Raw genomic sequence first — 17,766 nt, 5'->3', positions numbered from 1 at the left:
TGTTGCATATAAGAAACACACTTAAATCACAAAGATAGACATTACCTGAGAGGAAAGGGCTGGAAGAAGCTTTTCCAAGCAAATAGACACAAGAAGCAAGCAGGAGTAGCCATCCTAATATCTAATAAAGTAGATTTTCAACCAAAATCAATGAAAAGAGACAGAGAAGGACACTTCATACTCATCAAGGGAAAAATCCACCAGGAAGATATCACAATCTTGAACATCTATGCCCCAAATGCAAGGGCACCCACATTTGTAAAAGAAACTTTAATAAAAATTAAATCACACATAGACCCCCACACATTAATAGTGGGAGACTTCAACAACCTACTCTAAACAAAGGACAGGTCAACAAACAGAAATTAAACAAAGAAACAATAACTTTGACAGAGGTCATGAATCAAATGGACCTCACAGACATCTACAGAACCTTTCACCCAAACTCAAAAGAATTTACCTTCTTCTCAGCACCTCATGGAACCATCTCCAAAATAGACCATATAGTTGGTCACAAAGCAAGCCTAAATAGATACAAGAAGATTGAAATAATTCCTTGTATCTTATCTGATCACCAAGAACTAAAACTGGACCTCAATGACAAAAATAGCAAAAAGCCTACACACACATGGTTTTCCATGTTTTAAAAGAAGTAATGCTTTGTTTCATTAATCCTTTTACTATTAATTTTATTGATTCCTGCCATAAAATTCATTATTGCTTTCTTTCTATTGGTTTTTTGTTTGATTGCTTTACATTTTCCTAAGACACTAAACTGCTTCATTATTTATTTGAAATCTCCTTTATTTTTAATGTAAGAGATTAGAGCTGTAACTTGTTATCTCATATAAGTTTCTGATATATCCTGAAGGTTCTGACAAGTTGTGCTTTCATTTTTATTTGAGTCTATAAAATAGGAACATTTTAATTTCCTGTGTTTGAATTTTCTAAAGCATTTTAGTAAAACAAAAAGTAGAAAATGAAAAGTGAGAGAAAGAAAGGTTGTGCGTGATAGTGGTGTCTCAAGTACAGAGATGTAAATTTAGTAAGAAAGATGGTGATAAAAATGTCTACATGTACAATAAGAACACTGCCCAAAATTTCCCACAGTTTCATTCTTAGGTGATCTTCTTATAGATCATGAATCAACTGAATGTGGGGTCATAATAGCTGTAAAGTTCTAACACAAAGTTCTTAAGTCAAGCTTACATACTTCTGGTGTGATAAATAAGCAAGCATAGAAAGAACCAAAATGCAAAAATCACTTTCTCCAGTTTTAATTGGTTCTCTGGTTGTGAACTCATAATGTTGCTTACTCTCTGCTTGTAGCTATTGCCTTCTGCTCCTATAAATATGTCTACAGTCTTCAGAGTTTAGATTTGATTTCTTTAAGAACCCTTGTAGTAATGGTAGTATATGCACCCATGGGAGAAAAGAGGCAATGAATTTCCATATCATTTGACTGAGAACATTCTTTCATCAGAACTCTACTGAAAGCCATTGTTAAATCATATTTGTCTGTATTGTTACTAATATCCTAGTAATTCAGATTATTTTAATTTCTTATCAGTCATATTATTACCAAAAGTTCTTTTCTTTTTATATAAAATTCCTACCAGGCCACAGAAGAGGAAAATACAGCCACTTTTGACGAGAACTGATAGACTAAGATCAGAAAGGAGAGGAGAACCTCCCCTATCAGTGGACTTGAGGAGGGGCATGCATGCAGAAACAGGAGGGAGGGTGGGATCAGGAGGGGAGGAGGGAGGGCCTTATGGGGGGATACAAAATGAATAAAGTGCAATTAATAAAAATGTATGTAACCTAGAACCTCTGCTCAGATGTAGCCTGTGGTAGCTCAGTAACCAATTGGTTTCCCATAGTGAGGGGAACAAGGACTATTTCTAACAGGAACTCAATGACTGGCTCTTTGGCCTCCCCACCCCCCAAGGGAGGAGCAGTCCTGTTAGGCCACAGAGGAGAGCTTTGCAGCCAGTCCTGAAGATACCTGATAAAACAGGATCAGATGAATGGGGAGGAGGTCCCCCCTATTAGTGGACTTGGCAAGGGGCAGGGTGGAGATGAGGGAGGGAGGGAGGGACTGGGAGGGAATGAGGGATCAGGACACGGCTGGGATACAGAGTTAATAAAATGTAACTGATAAGAAAAAAATAAAATTAAAAAAAAAAACAAGATTTAAAAGCAATCTGGAAACATTATTACCTCCACAATCTATCATGAGTAATAGACTCTATTATACAATCATATTTGTAAATAAAATTATTTCTTCAATTAAAAAAAAGTTTAAAAAAAGTTCTTTTCTTGTATAGTATAGTATAACTTGGCTATAAAATGAACAAATGATGTTTTCTTTAATGCTGTCTATAATTTTAAAATATGAGAATCAGTAATAACCCCTATTTATCTTCTCTTTCCATTCATTATTATTATTATTATTATTATTAATTACAATTTATTCATTTTGTATCCTCGCTGTAGTCCCTCTCTCATCTACTCCTGGTCTAACCCTCCCTCTCTTCTATCCCTGTATGCCTCTCCCATAATCCATCGATAGGGGAGGTCCTCTTCCCCTACTATCTGACCCTAGCCTCTCTGGTCTCATCAGGATTGCCTGGCTCCTCTTACTCTGTTGCATATTTAGGCCACCTCACCAGGGGGAGGTGATCAAAGATCCAGCCACTGAGTCCATGTCAGAGAGAGTCGCTGCTCCCCTTACTAAGGAACCCACATGGACACTGAGCTCCCATCTGATCAGAGATCTATGTCCTCTCCATGCATGGTACTTGGTTGATTCATCAGTCTCTGCAGGAACCTGTGAGCTCAGGATTTTTGGCTGTGTTGTTCTCCTTGTGGAGCTCCTGTCCCTCCAGCTCTTTCTATCTCCCTCTTTTTCCACAAGGTTTCCAGCACTATGCCCAAAGTTTAGCTATGAATCTCAGTATCTCCTTCAATACCCTGAGTAGAGTCTTTCAGAGGCTTCTTGTGAAAGGCTCCAGTCCTGTTTCCTGTCTTCTTCTACTTCCTATATTTATCCTGTTTGCCCTTCTGAATGAAGATTAAGCCTCTTCCCTAGGGTCCTCTTTGTTGTTTTGCTTCTTTAGGAATATAGATTTTAATATGTTTATCCTATATTTTATGGCTAATATCCACTTATAAGTGAGTTTATACCATGCATGTCTTTTTGCTTCTGTGTTACCTCATTCAAGATGATCTTTTCTAGTTCCTACCATTTGCCTGCAGATTTCACCAGAAAGACATTCATAGCATATATTCACTTACAAGTGGATATTAGTCATTTAATATATTATAAATATACTAAAATCTACAGACCTGAAGAAGCCAAACAACAAGTACGACCCCAGGGAGTATGCTTAATTCTCATTCAGAAGGCAAATAAGATAGACACTGAATTGACAAAAGAGAGGGAACTGGACTGGAGCCTACCACATACATCCTCTAAGTGATTCCAGTAGGGGATGGAAGCACATGCAGAGACTCACAGACACACTTTGGATAAATCACAGGCAGTCTTATGGAAGAATGATGGGGGTTGGGGTTTGGAGGGTAGAAGAGTCAGCAGGAGACAGGAGCTCCACAAGAAGACCAACAGAGCCAAAAAATCTGGGCCCAGTGGAGCCTGCAGAGATTAATGCATCAACCAAGGATCATGCATGGAGAGGACCTAGATCCCCAGCTCAGATGTAGCCCATTAGCAGCTCAGTATCCATGTGATTTCCCTAGTAAGGGCAGCAGAGGTTCTCTCTGACATGGAATCTATTTGTTCACTTCTCCCTGGCTTGGTGGCTTTGACAGATCATAGAGGAAGAGGATACAGGCAGTCCTAATGAGACTTAATAGGCTGGGGTCAGATGGTAGGGGTAGAAGTGGCCAACATTCTGAGGACTAGAAGAAGGGTATAGAAGGGAAGAGGGATGAAAGTTGGGGCTAGGAGATGAAAAAGGGGGCTACAATCAGGATGTAAATTTAATAAATTCTAAAAAAGGAAAAATTGAAATAAATAAAAAAGAATTGTAGGTAAGACTCAAAACAATTTATATCAGTGTATCATCATTTTATCCTGTAACTTATGATGTTCAGCAACCATCCTCTAGAGGGTGAGCACATTTTCCTGTTTTTTTTTTTTTCTTAGATGGATCCATTTCCATTATTTTATACTTTGTGTTTTAAATGTTGAAGAATTTCACAAAATTCGCTTATGTGAAGATTTTTTTCCAATGTCACTTTTTCTGAGACATTTTCAGACTGTCTATTCTAACCACTTTTCTGTTTTGTGTTCTATCCCTCCCCCCCTCCCAAAAAAAAAGAAACCCCATTGTTTTATTCTTGGCCATTTCCATCTAGTTTTATGAAATAATGCCTGGTTTTACTACTGGGAGAAAAGAAAGGAACACAAATATCTTTAATGTATGTGCGTACTGAAATCAGATGTAGAATGATTAGTAATCACCATAGGTTTGTATTATATTAAATTATGTGATAGGCTACTTTTCATAGTGCATATCTGCTGTTCTTACACTTAAGTGTGGACTAGAGGGTTATTGGCAGAATCTGACCTTTATACAAATGTTTAATGTGAAACAGAGTTGGTAACTAAGCTATATTTTTGGAAGTTGATATTAGATAGCATGCAAAATATATTTGTTTGCTAGGTATTGTGAAATAAAACACTGTAGTTTGAGTAATTTTAACAACAGAAATTAATTTTCTCACCTTTTTTCTGGGTAGAAGTAAAGATGAAGATGTTATTGTGGTTGATTCCTTCTGAAGGTTATAAAGGCAAGAAGTACTCTAGACCTTTCTTTGATTTGTAGATGATTTCTCTTTCCTTGTCCCTTCAGATGGACTTCCTTTTGCCCTGTACCTCTCTCTCATGTGGTTGGGAGCTATAACTTTCTTATTTTATCTTCTTTAATTTAGAAATATGTATACCTTTGTATGTGGCAATTTTTATTCATGGTTGTCTTATTCATTATGGTTTCAATTATACTACTTACTCCAGGTATTAGTCTTTTTTGTGTGTGTATGTATACATACATAATGCATATAGTCCGTGGTTTGCCTGTTCACTTGTTTAATGATGTTCCTTAAGTAGCAGAATAATTTTATAATATTAAAATATTAATTATTATTACCATTAAAATATTAAGATAGATAGATAGATAGATAGATAGATAGATAGATACTTCATAGTTTTAATTTTATGTTAAGCCCTTAATTGATCTGAAATTAATATGTGTATACCTAATGAGATAAGGTATAAGGTCCATTTTTTCTACGATTCCACAATAGCTCTAGAATGAAAATTCAATAATATCAATAGCAATTTTCAGTCCTAAGCATAGCTTCTTTATTTCTGTAGGCTGTTCTCCACCAAAGGTAATGAGGGTCACTTTAATGACAATTTCAGGAGATGGGGCAGAAAAATGCTAGATGAGTTTGATGTATCATATTATTTACTATCCCAGAGAAAAGGTGCTCAAGGAGTGAAATAGACTCTAGTTTAAACTATTCCAACATAAGTAAACCTGAGAAATTTGTGCATCAACATGAATAATGATAGTAATTGATTATAATATATTGAAATATAATGAGAATATCTAGGTTCATACTACTAAAAATAAATAGGTAGAAAAGGACAGAAAATCCCGCTTCCTTAATAGAATGCAAATTCATGTTAAATGTCTAATAAGGAATACAAACTATTACTTTAACCTAAAAGTACAAACACCTGGCAGTAAACATTCCAATTACAAAGCCTAGGCTGGCCTTAGCCTTGCTATGTAGTTGAAGAGGACCTCAAATTCCTAATCCTCTTGCATTAGTCTCCTGAAATTTGCTTAGCACCAAAAAAACAAACAAACAAACAAACAAACAAACAAAAACCAAAAAACAAAACAAAACAACAACAACAAAAAACTTTAAAAGTTATTACACAGCAGTTTTATGACAAGACTGACTGAAAAAAATTGTTCCAGACTGCAAAAGATATAGTGACTTCTTCAAAAAGTTTAATAGAGGACTAGTTATCTGTGTTGAGATAAACCTGTATTGGTGAACAAGCTAAACTCAGAAAACATGGGCTATTAAATGAAAATCAAAGTGTCCAGCCTGAGATTGGATTCTGAAATTCAAATTTCATTGGTATAATTGAAGGCAATTTTAGAGGTCAGTGGATTAAATAGTAGCATGCATCAATGTCAACCACATTGATTTGTTACGTATTGTGAGGTTTGGAGGATAGTGTGTTTGTTTTTAGCAAATTCATGTCAGAGAAATATGTAGAAGGGAATTATGTTTGCAACTCTTGAACTGTTCAGAAAAGCACAATGTAATTATATACAGTTCAATATGCATAAATAACGACCCACAGAAGAGCATAAACAAATATGGGAAAATGATGGCAGCTAGTTTACTCTGAGTTAGTTTGTATCAAAATTTATAAAATTTTTGGGTTTTTTTGTGTTCTTAAATTTATTTCAAAGCAGGTTTTAAAAGAATTCATTTTAAAAATTAATGCATGAATATTTTACACTGTAAAACATTCTGTTATGTTAAATTTCTTATCTGAGCCATAGTTATGAGAAGGCCTTTTAGTTACTTTTTGCAAAATAGAAAATCAAGAAATTGGGATCTGGACATGCTCAAAACTTTTTCCTGATAGAAAAAAAAAAAATGATGCAGAGCTTGGTCAGCGCTACGTGTAGAACTGGGTTTTTTGACACCAAACTGGTGTTCTTTTTCAATTTTATATCACTTTAAGTTAACATTTTAGCTTGCTTCCTATAGTTGTTAATCTCCTCTGGACCCCTTTCTTCTTCATTTGTCTTCTATTTCATTAATGAATGACATTGGTCACTGTCTTCTCTATGAACTATATAATTACATTCTCACTTTTCACAAGCAGTGCTGCACTGGCAAGAACCAATAGGAGATGTGAAAAATGGTGTAGTATTTAATCTTATATAACCTCATCTCATTTTGGGAAAGTATTCCTTCAATGAAATTATTTTCTTTATTTTAAGAAATAGTCAAAATGTATAGGAGAAATCAAAAGACTTAAAAAAGATTAGAGAAGACTCAGAATCTGAGTCTTAGACTCAACTGAGGTGAGACTCAACAACCTCCTAGTACTGAGAGATGCCTCCAGGTTTACTGGTTTCTCCTAATGTCACTATAAGGGTTCACACTTGCCTTGCTGGGAGCCAAAGCTATCTACTGAAGCCAAAGTCAATTAGTGAGTCAAAGCTATCTAGTGGAGACAAAAGGTGTTTACTAGACCAAAGCCAAATAGTGAACAAAGGTCATTTAGTGGAGACCTAAAGCTATTTAGTGAAAGTTATCTAGGACCTTAACTCTTGGGTGATAGACTGTGAGGACATCAGTTTGTTAGAGCATCCGTTAGAAAACATCCCTATGGTATCTTGCAGGTACCCTATTTAACACATGAAAGCACTCTTCCTGTCTCCTGCAGCAGTTAATTACCTTCCCCCTTTTCCTGCCTTCTCCCTATATAAGTTAGATAAAAATTTCTAATAAATGAAGCCTTGATCAGACAAACAGACTTGGCTTCCTTCCTTGCACTTCTCGTCCCCTCCCATTCCTCCCACTCTCCTCCCTTAGGAACCCACGTTGAAGTCCCGCAGATCAGGGCACACACTCTGATGAAAAAATTGTTATTAGTCAGTCTTTATGCCAGGTAGGTGTGGTGGTGCATGTCTGCAATATCTAATTGATAGGTGGAAGCACAAGGATCAGGAATTCAAAGATATCCTTGTGTACATAACGAGATCCAGACTAACCTGGGCTACATGAGACCTTATCTACAAACAACAACGAAAATAAAAACAAAAGAACATATTTATATTTCCCCCTAAACATTTTATAATTTGTCAGACTTGTTAAAGACCTGTAAGCCTAGTACTTAGAAATTTAAACAAGAATATCTTAAGTTCCAAGTTCCATACATATAAAGACCCTGTCTTAAAAAAATTAAGAAATCAACAAATTAAGTGATAAACCTCAAAACTTATCCTGTGTGTGACTGATAATTGTGAGAGTGAAAGCCAAGTGACACTTTGGAACATACATCCAATTACTTATTCAAGAATAAACTTTTATTTTAAGCTTTGTTAATACATTTATAGGTACTAGGTCAAATGAGAGAGGTGTAAAACTGCACAATAAAATTTAAATGATGGTAGTAATATAATGACTACAAGTCTAGTAAATGACAATACGCCAGTTAATCATAATATGTCAGTGCACATGACACTTTGAAGCTTTCTAGACAATGTCTTGTTCTTCCTGTATTATTATGATAGAGGTCATGTTAGGGGACCCACTTTCTCATAAGGCAACTGAGGAACAAAATAATAAAGCTCAATCCACACAGTTAATGAGCAGTAATATTAGGAACTGAATTTAGGATTCTTTATTTTTTTACAAAAATATTTTTTTCTTATAATATAGTCCTCAGCTGCATTTTAGGTCTTTTATGTAGGCAAATATGTTTCCCGAAGGAAAACACACACTTTTTTCAGAAGGGAGAAAGAAGTATGGGGAGGTCATAGACTAATCATTTTGTGTATATCTGTGAAAAGGGAAAGACAAGGCACACATTTTAGGAGCAGTTAATAAGATGGATTGAAAAAACCCAACCAACCAACCAAACAAACAAACAAACAAAAAAACAGCCCCCAACTAGGAGTGGCTCTAAGTTGAAAGGATTAAGACATGTGTTTTTGTTGAAGTAGGTTTGGCCTTGTTGGAGGAAATGTGTTACTGACAGCAGGCTGTAAGGTTTCAAATGTTCAAGCCAGTCCCAATGCTGTTCTCTCTTCCTGTTCTCTGGTGATCTAGATGTAATAACTGTCAGCTACCTCCTCCAGCACCATGTCTGCCTGAATGATGCCATGTTTCCTGCCATGATGATAACAGACTAAATCTTTGAACTATAAAACAACCCCAATTAAATGTTTTTCTTTATAAGAGTTGCCATAGTCGTGGTGTCTCTTTACAACAATAAAGTCCCAACTTAGACAGCTCATTTAAACAATTATCATGGGCTTTGCAAACAGGGTCTCTCCCTAGCTGTCTACTATCAGTTTTTTTTTTTTTAACATGGTTTGTGAATAAGAACAGAGAAAGAGTTTCAGAATATGGTCTCTGGATTATCAGGAAGAGGTAAGAACTTTGGCTGACAGCTTGATAGCCTGACTGCATCATTAATAGATGCCAAATAGATGAATATAAAATGTATGAAAAACACATACACATTAAAAAAAGATTATATCAGGTCCTTTGAATTAGGATTTATGTTTTTAAATGCAGCATACCTTTAATTTCTGCATGTTTCATGTCCCTATTTGCATGCAACAAAGCATTCAACAACTTTATGGCTTATAGTAACGGCTATTTTATTTTCTCATGGTTCTGTGTATTAGTAATTGGTAATTCATTGAGTGTTCAGCTGGGTGAAATTTTCCCCCCTGTTTTGCTTTCTATGTATCAGCAGGAGTTCTTCATTCAGTCACTCTCACATGATGACTCTACTGAACTTTGAAGTACAAGAAGAGAGTGTCAGTTGCCTGCTTATTTGCCTTACTGGCAATTCTGCATAAGCTCTTTCTCCATGTGGATTCCTTGAACCCTTTCCCCAGCACATCAAGGGGAAATCTAGAGGCAGAATCTAAGTCTGTGAGATTTTTTTTTCATAAGTTTTAAGATATTTCATTACTTGTCAGATAAAATCACAGGAAATAAAGAATTGTTGCTCTCTCTTTGCTGACTAGGTATAATGTGGTTATCTTTAGATAACCACACCATTTTGACCCATAGACAACTGAGCCTGCATTAAAGAAAATAGCTACTACTACTTAAAACAACCCCAAATGATATCAGACTTACTCTCTTAACATTTGTTTCAACAGTTTTAACATTTCCCCACACATTTCCTAAAGTGTGTTAAAGTGCTAGTAGCTAAGTAGGTTTAGAATCTTTTGTATTATGAATGTGATTCATTGTATTATTGTAACTGGGCAATAGAAAAATAAGAGTAATAATCCCAATGCAATATACTAGAGGTGACAAATTCAATATTGCAGTACTTAAAAAACACACAAATATACTGTACAAATTAAAGTTTATAATACATTAATTTCTAGAAGTCTACAAATTTTGTAGAGCCATTTGGTACCATACTTTTACAGTGTTCATCAACTCCATGGCTGGTTCTTTGATCACCTCCTTCTGAGGGGGGGGAGGGTTCAGCCTTACCAGGCCAAAGAGGAAGATAATGCAGCCACTCTTGATGAGACCTGATAGGCTAGGGTCAGATGGAAGGGGAGGAAGACCTCCCCTATTAGTGGCCTGGTAGATGGGTATGGGAGGAGAAGAAGGTTGGAGGTCGAAATTAGGAGGAGTTAAGAGGGGAGGCTACAACTGGGATACAAAGAGAATACATTTTAATGAATTTAAAAATAAAAATTAAATACTAAACTAAGAAAGAGTGAACAGAGTTATGTTTTCTCAATTCTGAAGGAGGAGATATTTCTAAGAATTTTAAAAGTCCGGGAGAAAATGGTTTGTTAAAAGAAGGATGATGAAGGGAATAAAGCATGGAGGGAAGGTAAAGAGGAAGAGAGAAGGGAAGAAGGAGGAGGAAGGCAAGGAGATTTGATATTTAATTTTCAGTAGTTTTGTTAAACTATATTTTTGGGGGAAGCAATGAGATGTTTAGAGTGTTTCCTGTTAACAACACCATTATTTACTAAAATTTCATTCAATTATGAGTTTATTAATTGAGTGCTTTTAATTTAAAAAATTTTGAAAAAAAAATCCGGAACTCTTTCTGGGCACTTTGATAAGCTGGGAAGAATAAAAGAAATTTTCTCATTCCTGTCTTTTTATTTTCTTTCTTAATTAATTTTTTTTGTTGTTGTTCAGAGGTCTTTAAAACGTCTAGATTTAGTTTCCAGATAAAACAGTCCTTGGATACATTTGGCTGAGATGATTACATAGGTTTGACTCTGCAAAATGACCAGGATCTTTGTTTGTCTTACAAAGTGTTCCTTTTAAACGGATTTATGCAAGCTATCCTCTGACTTCTGCACTCACCGCTCCCCCAAACACATATGAGCACATGCTTGTGTAAAAAGTACGTGGAATTAAAAAAAAATGTTCTCCAAAGTTACTTTTTGTTCTTAGAGGCATATCTTAATGCCACATGTGCTATTTATGCCTCTCTGGTTACCAAGAGACCAAGACATATCTTTTTTATGTTTATTTCAAGAAAATTTGACAGTCTGGCTGCTAGGTATATACTGAGGCAGAACTTGGAGCATGGAAGGTAGATACAGCAAGAAACTATGCATTCATTGCCCTTAGGTTTTTATTCTTGACACATGATGCAGTCCAAACCACTATAATGAAGTTAATGAGTCTCAGAAGACTGCCTGTCTTTGCCTTTGACACCTTTACACAGATCTAAAGGAACAGTCACAGGTCACTGATGGGGAGAAAAGAATGAGGAAATCTACCTTCACCCTTGAACACAGTGAATGGTAACAGAAAGTCTGATGGATCTTGACACAGGTATGTGAGCCATATGTCACCCAAATGTTGCTTAAATGACTATTAGTTTCTATATATGCTTCCCACTGGTACTGATTTTTAATTTTCTTCCCCACTGCTTCCTCTGTTATCCATCTCCAACTGCCTGTCCCTATTGCCTGAAAACTTAGAAATACTGCTTTACAAAGTCCCTGCTCAGCTCTTGGTATTTTTGAACAGGCCAATGCCTGCTTTCCAAGATCAAAGGGCTCCCCAGAGGAGTTACTGGTGCTTATCTTATCTGCTTTACTTCATCCATGGTTGCAGAAACAGGACAAAGGTAGTCTTGGCCTCCAAAATGTTTGAATTTTGTTAAGAGACAGATGATCAGAAGGTAGAGAGTTTTCTGGTCAGTTTGACCTTGTTTTTTCTAGTCCTTGCATCTAAAGTGTATGGTGTCTTCAGCTACTGGCTCTTGCCATCTAGTTATGGTGGGCAACCAAGAGCAGCTACAGTAGTCTGTATTGTTTCAGATGATTCTAGGGCCTCTCTGGCCAATAGCTGTTAAGAAAGTATCCTGTACCTGGCACTGCAATTTTCATTTAATAACCTGTGTTCTCAGGGAGTAACACTGTCTATCCATAATTCATTTTTATGCATTATATTTTTATTTAGCTTACAAATTGGTAGGTTTATATTTTGCCTCTTTGTGTATTCTTAACTGTACTCTCTCTTCCAATAATCTTCCTACCCTCACTAAATCTTTAACTTCCAGTATTTCAAGGAGCTTCTTTTCTAATGGGAGAGTTCATAGCATAGTATAAGACAATGACAAGTATTTTCTCTTTTTTCCTCTTGATTTCTTTCTCACCACTGTGAGGCTTCCTTTTTTCTATACTTGGGCTGTGGCTCTGGCTTTCTCTTCCTTAGCCTCTCACCTCCATGCATCACAGTTCAATTTAATTTTAAAGGACTAACTAAGATTGATTTCAAAGATTTTTTTCAATTTTATTTCATCAGCCATGTTTATCACCAGGAACAAAACTAAAGTGGATGAAAGACCTCAACATCAAACCAGACACACGAAATCTGTTAGAAGAAAAAGTGGGGAAGAGCCTTGAACTCATTTGAAACAGGAGACAACTTCCTGAACAGAACACCAACAACACAGGCTTTAAGATCAACAATCAATAAATGGGACATCATGAAACTGAAAAGCTTCTGTAAAGCAAAGGACACCATTGTCAGAACAAAATGACAGCCTACAGACTGAGAAAGGATCTTTACCAACCCTATATCTCACAGAGGGCTGCTATCCAGAATATATAAAGAACTAAAGAAGTTAAAAAGCAACAAATCAAGTAATCCAATTAAAAAATGGGGTACTGAGCTAAACAGAGTATTCTCTGTAGAGGAATCTAGAATGGCAGAGAATTATTTTTTTTAGTTTAATTTTTATTTATTCATTTTACATCTCGGTCATAGACCCCTTCCTCCTTTCTTCCAGGTCCCACCCTCTCTCCCTGTTTCCCCCATCTCCCCTCCCCTGCTCCTCAGAGAAGGGGAGTCCCCTGTACCCATATATCCTAGCATTATCAAGTGGCATCAGTAATGAGTGCATCCTCTATCCCTGTGGCCTGACAAGGTAGCCCTGCCAGGGGAAAATGATCGAAAAGTAGGCAACAGAGTCCACAGTTATTTTACAGCAAACATGGCAGTTTAGTACTCAGAAACAAAGACACTGATAACAGGACATGAAAAGAATCAATGCCAGGATGCTTGCAAGTGGATACCCCTTGTACATTTTCCAGATCTTTTTAATGAAATTGTTGGCCTAATTGGGACTGAGCAGATCCTCTTCCACTGAGGCCAGGCAAAGCAGACTGCCAGGGGGAAGTGACAGAAAAGCAAGCAACAGAGTCCATGTCATAGACAGCATCTGCTCAATTCACTAGGGGATCCACATGAAGATCAAGTAGCCCATTGTGGGCTGGTGAGGGGGAGTTCCTCTTTTCTGAGGAGAAGAGGAGAGGGGTTAGGGAAAAGAGCGTGGGAGGGTGGGGCAGGGAGGAGAGGAGGGAGGGGGTTATAATCGGGATGTCAACTGAATATATAAATTAAAAGAAAAATAAAAATACAATGTGGTGGCACAAGCCTTTAATCCTAGAACTCAGTGAGGCATAGGCAGGCAGAATGCTGTTAGCTGGAGGCCATCGTGGACTAAAAACAAGTCCAGAACAGCCAAGAAACCCTGTCTAGAAAAACCAAAACCAAAACCGAAAAAGGAGTTTATTACCAACTAAAGAGAAATCCTTGTTGAATAAATATATTCATTTATATAAATAAATCATTTATTTACTTAATGAAAGGCAGCGCCCCTTGTGAGTCTTAATGGCTTCCTGCATTGCGGCCCTCAGGTCAGTTTCAACTTTGCAGGCCAGCTCTGAGTCTCAGCGTCTGCGCTTTCGCAGCCCTCCATTGTGGTGAGCTTAGGCCAGCTCTGAGTCTCAGCGTCTGCGCTTTCGCAGCCCTCCATTGTGGTGAGCTTAGGCCAGCTCTGAGTCTCAGTGTATGCGCCTTCGCAACCCTCCATTGTGGTGAGCTTAGGCTTCCTAGGGCTAAGGAAACTGGCGGTTGCCAGCGGGGGATGCTCTCCTGGTCACGCCCTCCTTCTCAGCCAAATCCACCCTTGCTGCTAGCCTGCCCCCCCTCCATGGTTACGTCTCCACGCAGCCAGCACCCAGCCCTCAGCCCTAGCCACGCCTCTTTTGCCGCATTGCGCTAGTGCGCGGGCGCGCTGGCTCCCAGAGTGACCTTGTGGGTGGAGCTTCCACCGCTCGTCAGACCCTTTGCTTATAACCCAGGGTCAGCGCTCCTCTGAGCACACGCACTTCCTGCTAAGCTTCTGTGATCAGCTCCGCGGAGCCAAGCCGTTCCCGAGCCCGAGCCCGAGTCCTTCCAAGAGGTTCGCCATGGTTGATGAGCTGGCTTTGCTTCTGCACGCGCTTATGATGAAGCACCGCGCCCTGACCGTGGAGAACAGCCGCCTCATGCGTCAACTGCGGCTGCTGCTGAGTGAGAGGGCCAGTCTGCTGCGCCAGGTACGTGTACCGAACTGTCCGGTACCCTTCCCCTCAAGGTTTAATGGCGAAAGGGAACGGCTCCCCGAGTTCATTGTGCAGACGATGTCTTACATGCTTGTGAATGAGGACCGCTTCTGCAACGACATCTTGAAGGTGGCATTCATGATCAGCCTCCTCTCCGGGAATGCTGAGAAGTGGGTGGTGCCTTACATCCTGAAGGATAGCCCTATACTGATTGATTATCGGGCCTTTGTTGATGAGATGAAGCTGCATTTTGGCTGGGATGATGACGAAGATGATGATAGTGATGATGATGATGACTACGACGAGGATGATTACTAGGCCACAGCCCCCTTAGGCCTAGATGGGGAGGGCCCAGCACGCCGCCTCTTCCCCATCCCTACCCGCCTCAGCGCTCTCCCTTTGCATTGCCGTCCTCTTCCCTGCCAGTCTGGCTCTCCGTCATCCCGTTTAGTGCTTGTCTTTGTTCCAGTTACCTGCTGAGTTGGGCCTGGGCCTTGTTCTGAAGCTCACAGTGTTCAGCTGTGATTAATCCAGGCACCCTTCTAATACGAACTGTGTTTTGAGCTCCAGCCGTTGTCCAGACTTGTCTTAGAACTGGTCAGACCACCTGCATTCCTGGCGCTGACATCATCAGAGCCTCCAGCCATCATCCAGCTGCCCAGAAGCAGATGCCTGTCATCTCACTGCCACCACCCGTCACATCTCATCTGCAGCCATCCACTTTTCAAGATAAGGACCAATCAGAAGATGACGGATCTGGTTACACCATTTCAGACTCTGATTTGGACAGATCACCAACCCTTGAAAGGGGCCAGTCTTAGAACCTGGTTAGTGTTGTATCTACTCCTAGGTTCCGTCACTGCCTGACCAGATTACTGCAGGAGCCTGATGTGTCTGCTGGACAGTTAAAATGTTGGCATTTTTTTTTCTCATATGCGTCAGTTTTGCACAAATGTCATTTTTCTTTCATGATTGCAGGAGTCTCACAATTGTGTACATGTGGACAGAGTAGTACTAAAATAAAGACAAAGGAACAGGCTTTCAGCCCAGACCCTCTCTGGTACCTGGAAAAAGTAATGTCATTCTTTTCAATAAATATCAAGCACTGCAAAGCTAAAAAAAAGTTGTCTTTTTATTGTTAACTGCTGTTATTAGCACTCTCATCCCCCTTTTATTTCATTACAATCGGGTAACTTGGTTAATTCCCAGCCTTCTCCCTTTCATTTGTAGGCTTCAGAAGACAGCTGCGACAGCGTTTTAAAAGCTTTGGTGAAGAAGTATTGTCTGGAGCCTCCAAGGGGACATAAAGGGGTGGCTGAGTAGGGGAAATATATCTCAAATTTGGTCGCTATTGAGAATGAAAGGGGAATTATTAGTTTTTATTTAATTAAATAATACAACATTAAGGCTTAGCAGTTTCAGTAATGACATCACTTGATTTATTATACTGCTAAAGCTCAGGATGAAATGGGATGCTGGTTATCATGTGATTAGTAACCTTACAGGTGCGGATTAAATCAGTTCGTTCCCATAAGGCATTTGGAACAATGCCTGCTACGTTTTTCAGCACACCACAAGCGTGGTTGGTTCCTTCCAAGCCATGAAATCAAAGGCTCAGCCAGAAGCTTGCTTGCTATAAGATTGGCTTTAGCAGGAAAATGTCAAGGTAACTTGGAACTGAGCAGAGTGTGGAAATAAAAGTGACAGTAACCCTTTCTTTCTTTGCGGCTCATAGGAGACATCAGCATGAAAAGCATTTTACCTGGTAAGTACACAAAGGTCAGAGCAGGAGCAATTTCTGGGACTGAGGACACGTGCTTCCTGGAAGACATCTGCTTCCTAGGGACAGGTGGGAATAGGGAAGGCTTGACAAAGAAGCTAAGGTCTGGGTGGAAATGGGGCTGTTCCAGAGCTGCTGTGTTCAGTGCTGCTGAATAAAGAGAATTGTAGGTGATTTGAAATTCAGTTATCACTTTCCCTCGTCTCAGGAAAACACTCTTGGAAGAGTAACAGATACATTTTAAGACATCATATATAAGGCCATAGAACCACCATTTCTTCCTCACTAGAGAGGGGTGGAGGGTTATTAGTGGACAAGAATTAAGTAAAACACCCATTGATACTAAAATTAATATATTTATTCCAAATTTATGAGCCAGGTATGCAGAGAGGAGATATGAGTTCAGTACCTTTTATCTCATGATGGCTCTATATTGTTCCTGTGAGGATACTTGGGCCAGAACTGTAAGTATGACTGGGTACAATTCAGGGTAAGAAAGAGAACCTGTTCTTGACTATATCTGTAATTAAAATTTTTGTGATAAAAGTTGAGAACAGTTAAGGTCTGTCTATCCCAAAACCATGTACATCCTATGTGGGGAAGAGGGGTTCCTGCTTAGGGAGACTGCCATGCCAAGGCACATTTAAGTTACATACAAGATAATTAGGCCAAGGACTGGGTTCTGAAACATGCATTTCCTAAGCACATGCACATGTATATATGAGAATTTCACAGTTGCATGTGAGCAGACATGAAGATATAATGTGGAAAAGGTTATGCTGTGAGCTGCAGGGAACAAAAGTGTGGTATTTTGTTTTTGTTGGAAGCAGATTTCTTAAGAAATGCCGATAAGAGCAAGGGCTCTGCCAGTGAGGGGGAAGTTCCTGAAGATGGCTGAATACTGAAAAGGCAAGGAAAAAAGGATTTTTAGACAGATATGTCTAAAAATAAAAACTCCACTTAAATGAAAGTCATTAAATATTAGAAACAGACAGAAGCTTCTGAATTCTTACTTGATATACTAGTATTGAAATGGTCACTGAAATTTACACTCTCAGTAAAAGAAAGTAAACATGCTAAAATTTATAATCAGTGAATAATCAAGCATTCCAATATGCCCTTACACGTCATTATTTGAATAGACAAGAAATGACATCTGCTTAGTCCACGCTTCTGTGTTTTGCAAGATGGGATGTAAAGGTGGAGATTCCCTGTGCATATGGTGAATTTGATGTTTTTCAGTTCCTAAATCAATGAAAAGCTCAGCAGTTTAGAGGTACACAGGCT

At 38.6% G+C, this 17,766-nt stretch overlaps 1 protein-coding gene across 1 annotated transcript; it reads left to right on the top strand.

Annotated features, from left to right (window-relative positions):
• The first annotated feature begins 14,420 nt into the window (after window positions 1-14,420).
• Window positions 14,421-15,822, top strand: Ldoc1 (LDOC1 regulator of NFKB signaling). The gene has a single exon (XM_055599587.1). It carries the CDS (start codon window positions 14,565-14,567, stop codon window positions 15,015-15,017), a length of 453 nt encoding a protein of 150 aa, XP_055455562.1. The 5' UTR covers window positions 14,421-14,564; the 3' UTR covers window positions 15,018-15,822.
• Window positions 15,823-17,766: the final 1,944 nt, after the last annotated feature.

Source organism: Psammomys obesus, unplaced genomic scaffold (assembly GCF_907164565.1).
Source record: "Psammomys obesus unplaced genomic scaffold, mPsaObe1.curated_primary_1811, whole genome shotgun sequence".
In the NCBI taxonomy this organism is placed as follows: domain Eukaryota; kingdom Metazoa; phylum Chordata; class Mammalia; order Rodentia; family Muridae; genus Psammomys; species Psammomys obesus.
Note: the sequence above shows the minus strand (reverse complement) of the source record. Positions and strands in the feature narration are given on the sequence as shown.

Excerpts from the sequence above, each read along its gene's own strand:
- Ldoc1 (XM_055599587.1), top strand. The coding sequence starts at position 14,565 with ATGGTTGATGAGCTGGCTTTGCTTCTGCACGCGCTTATGATGAAGCAC.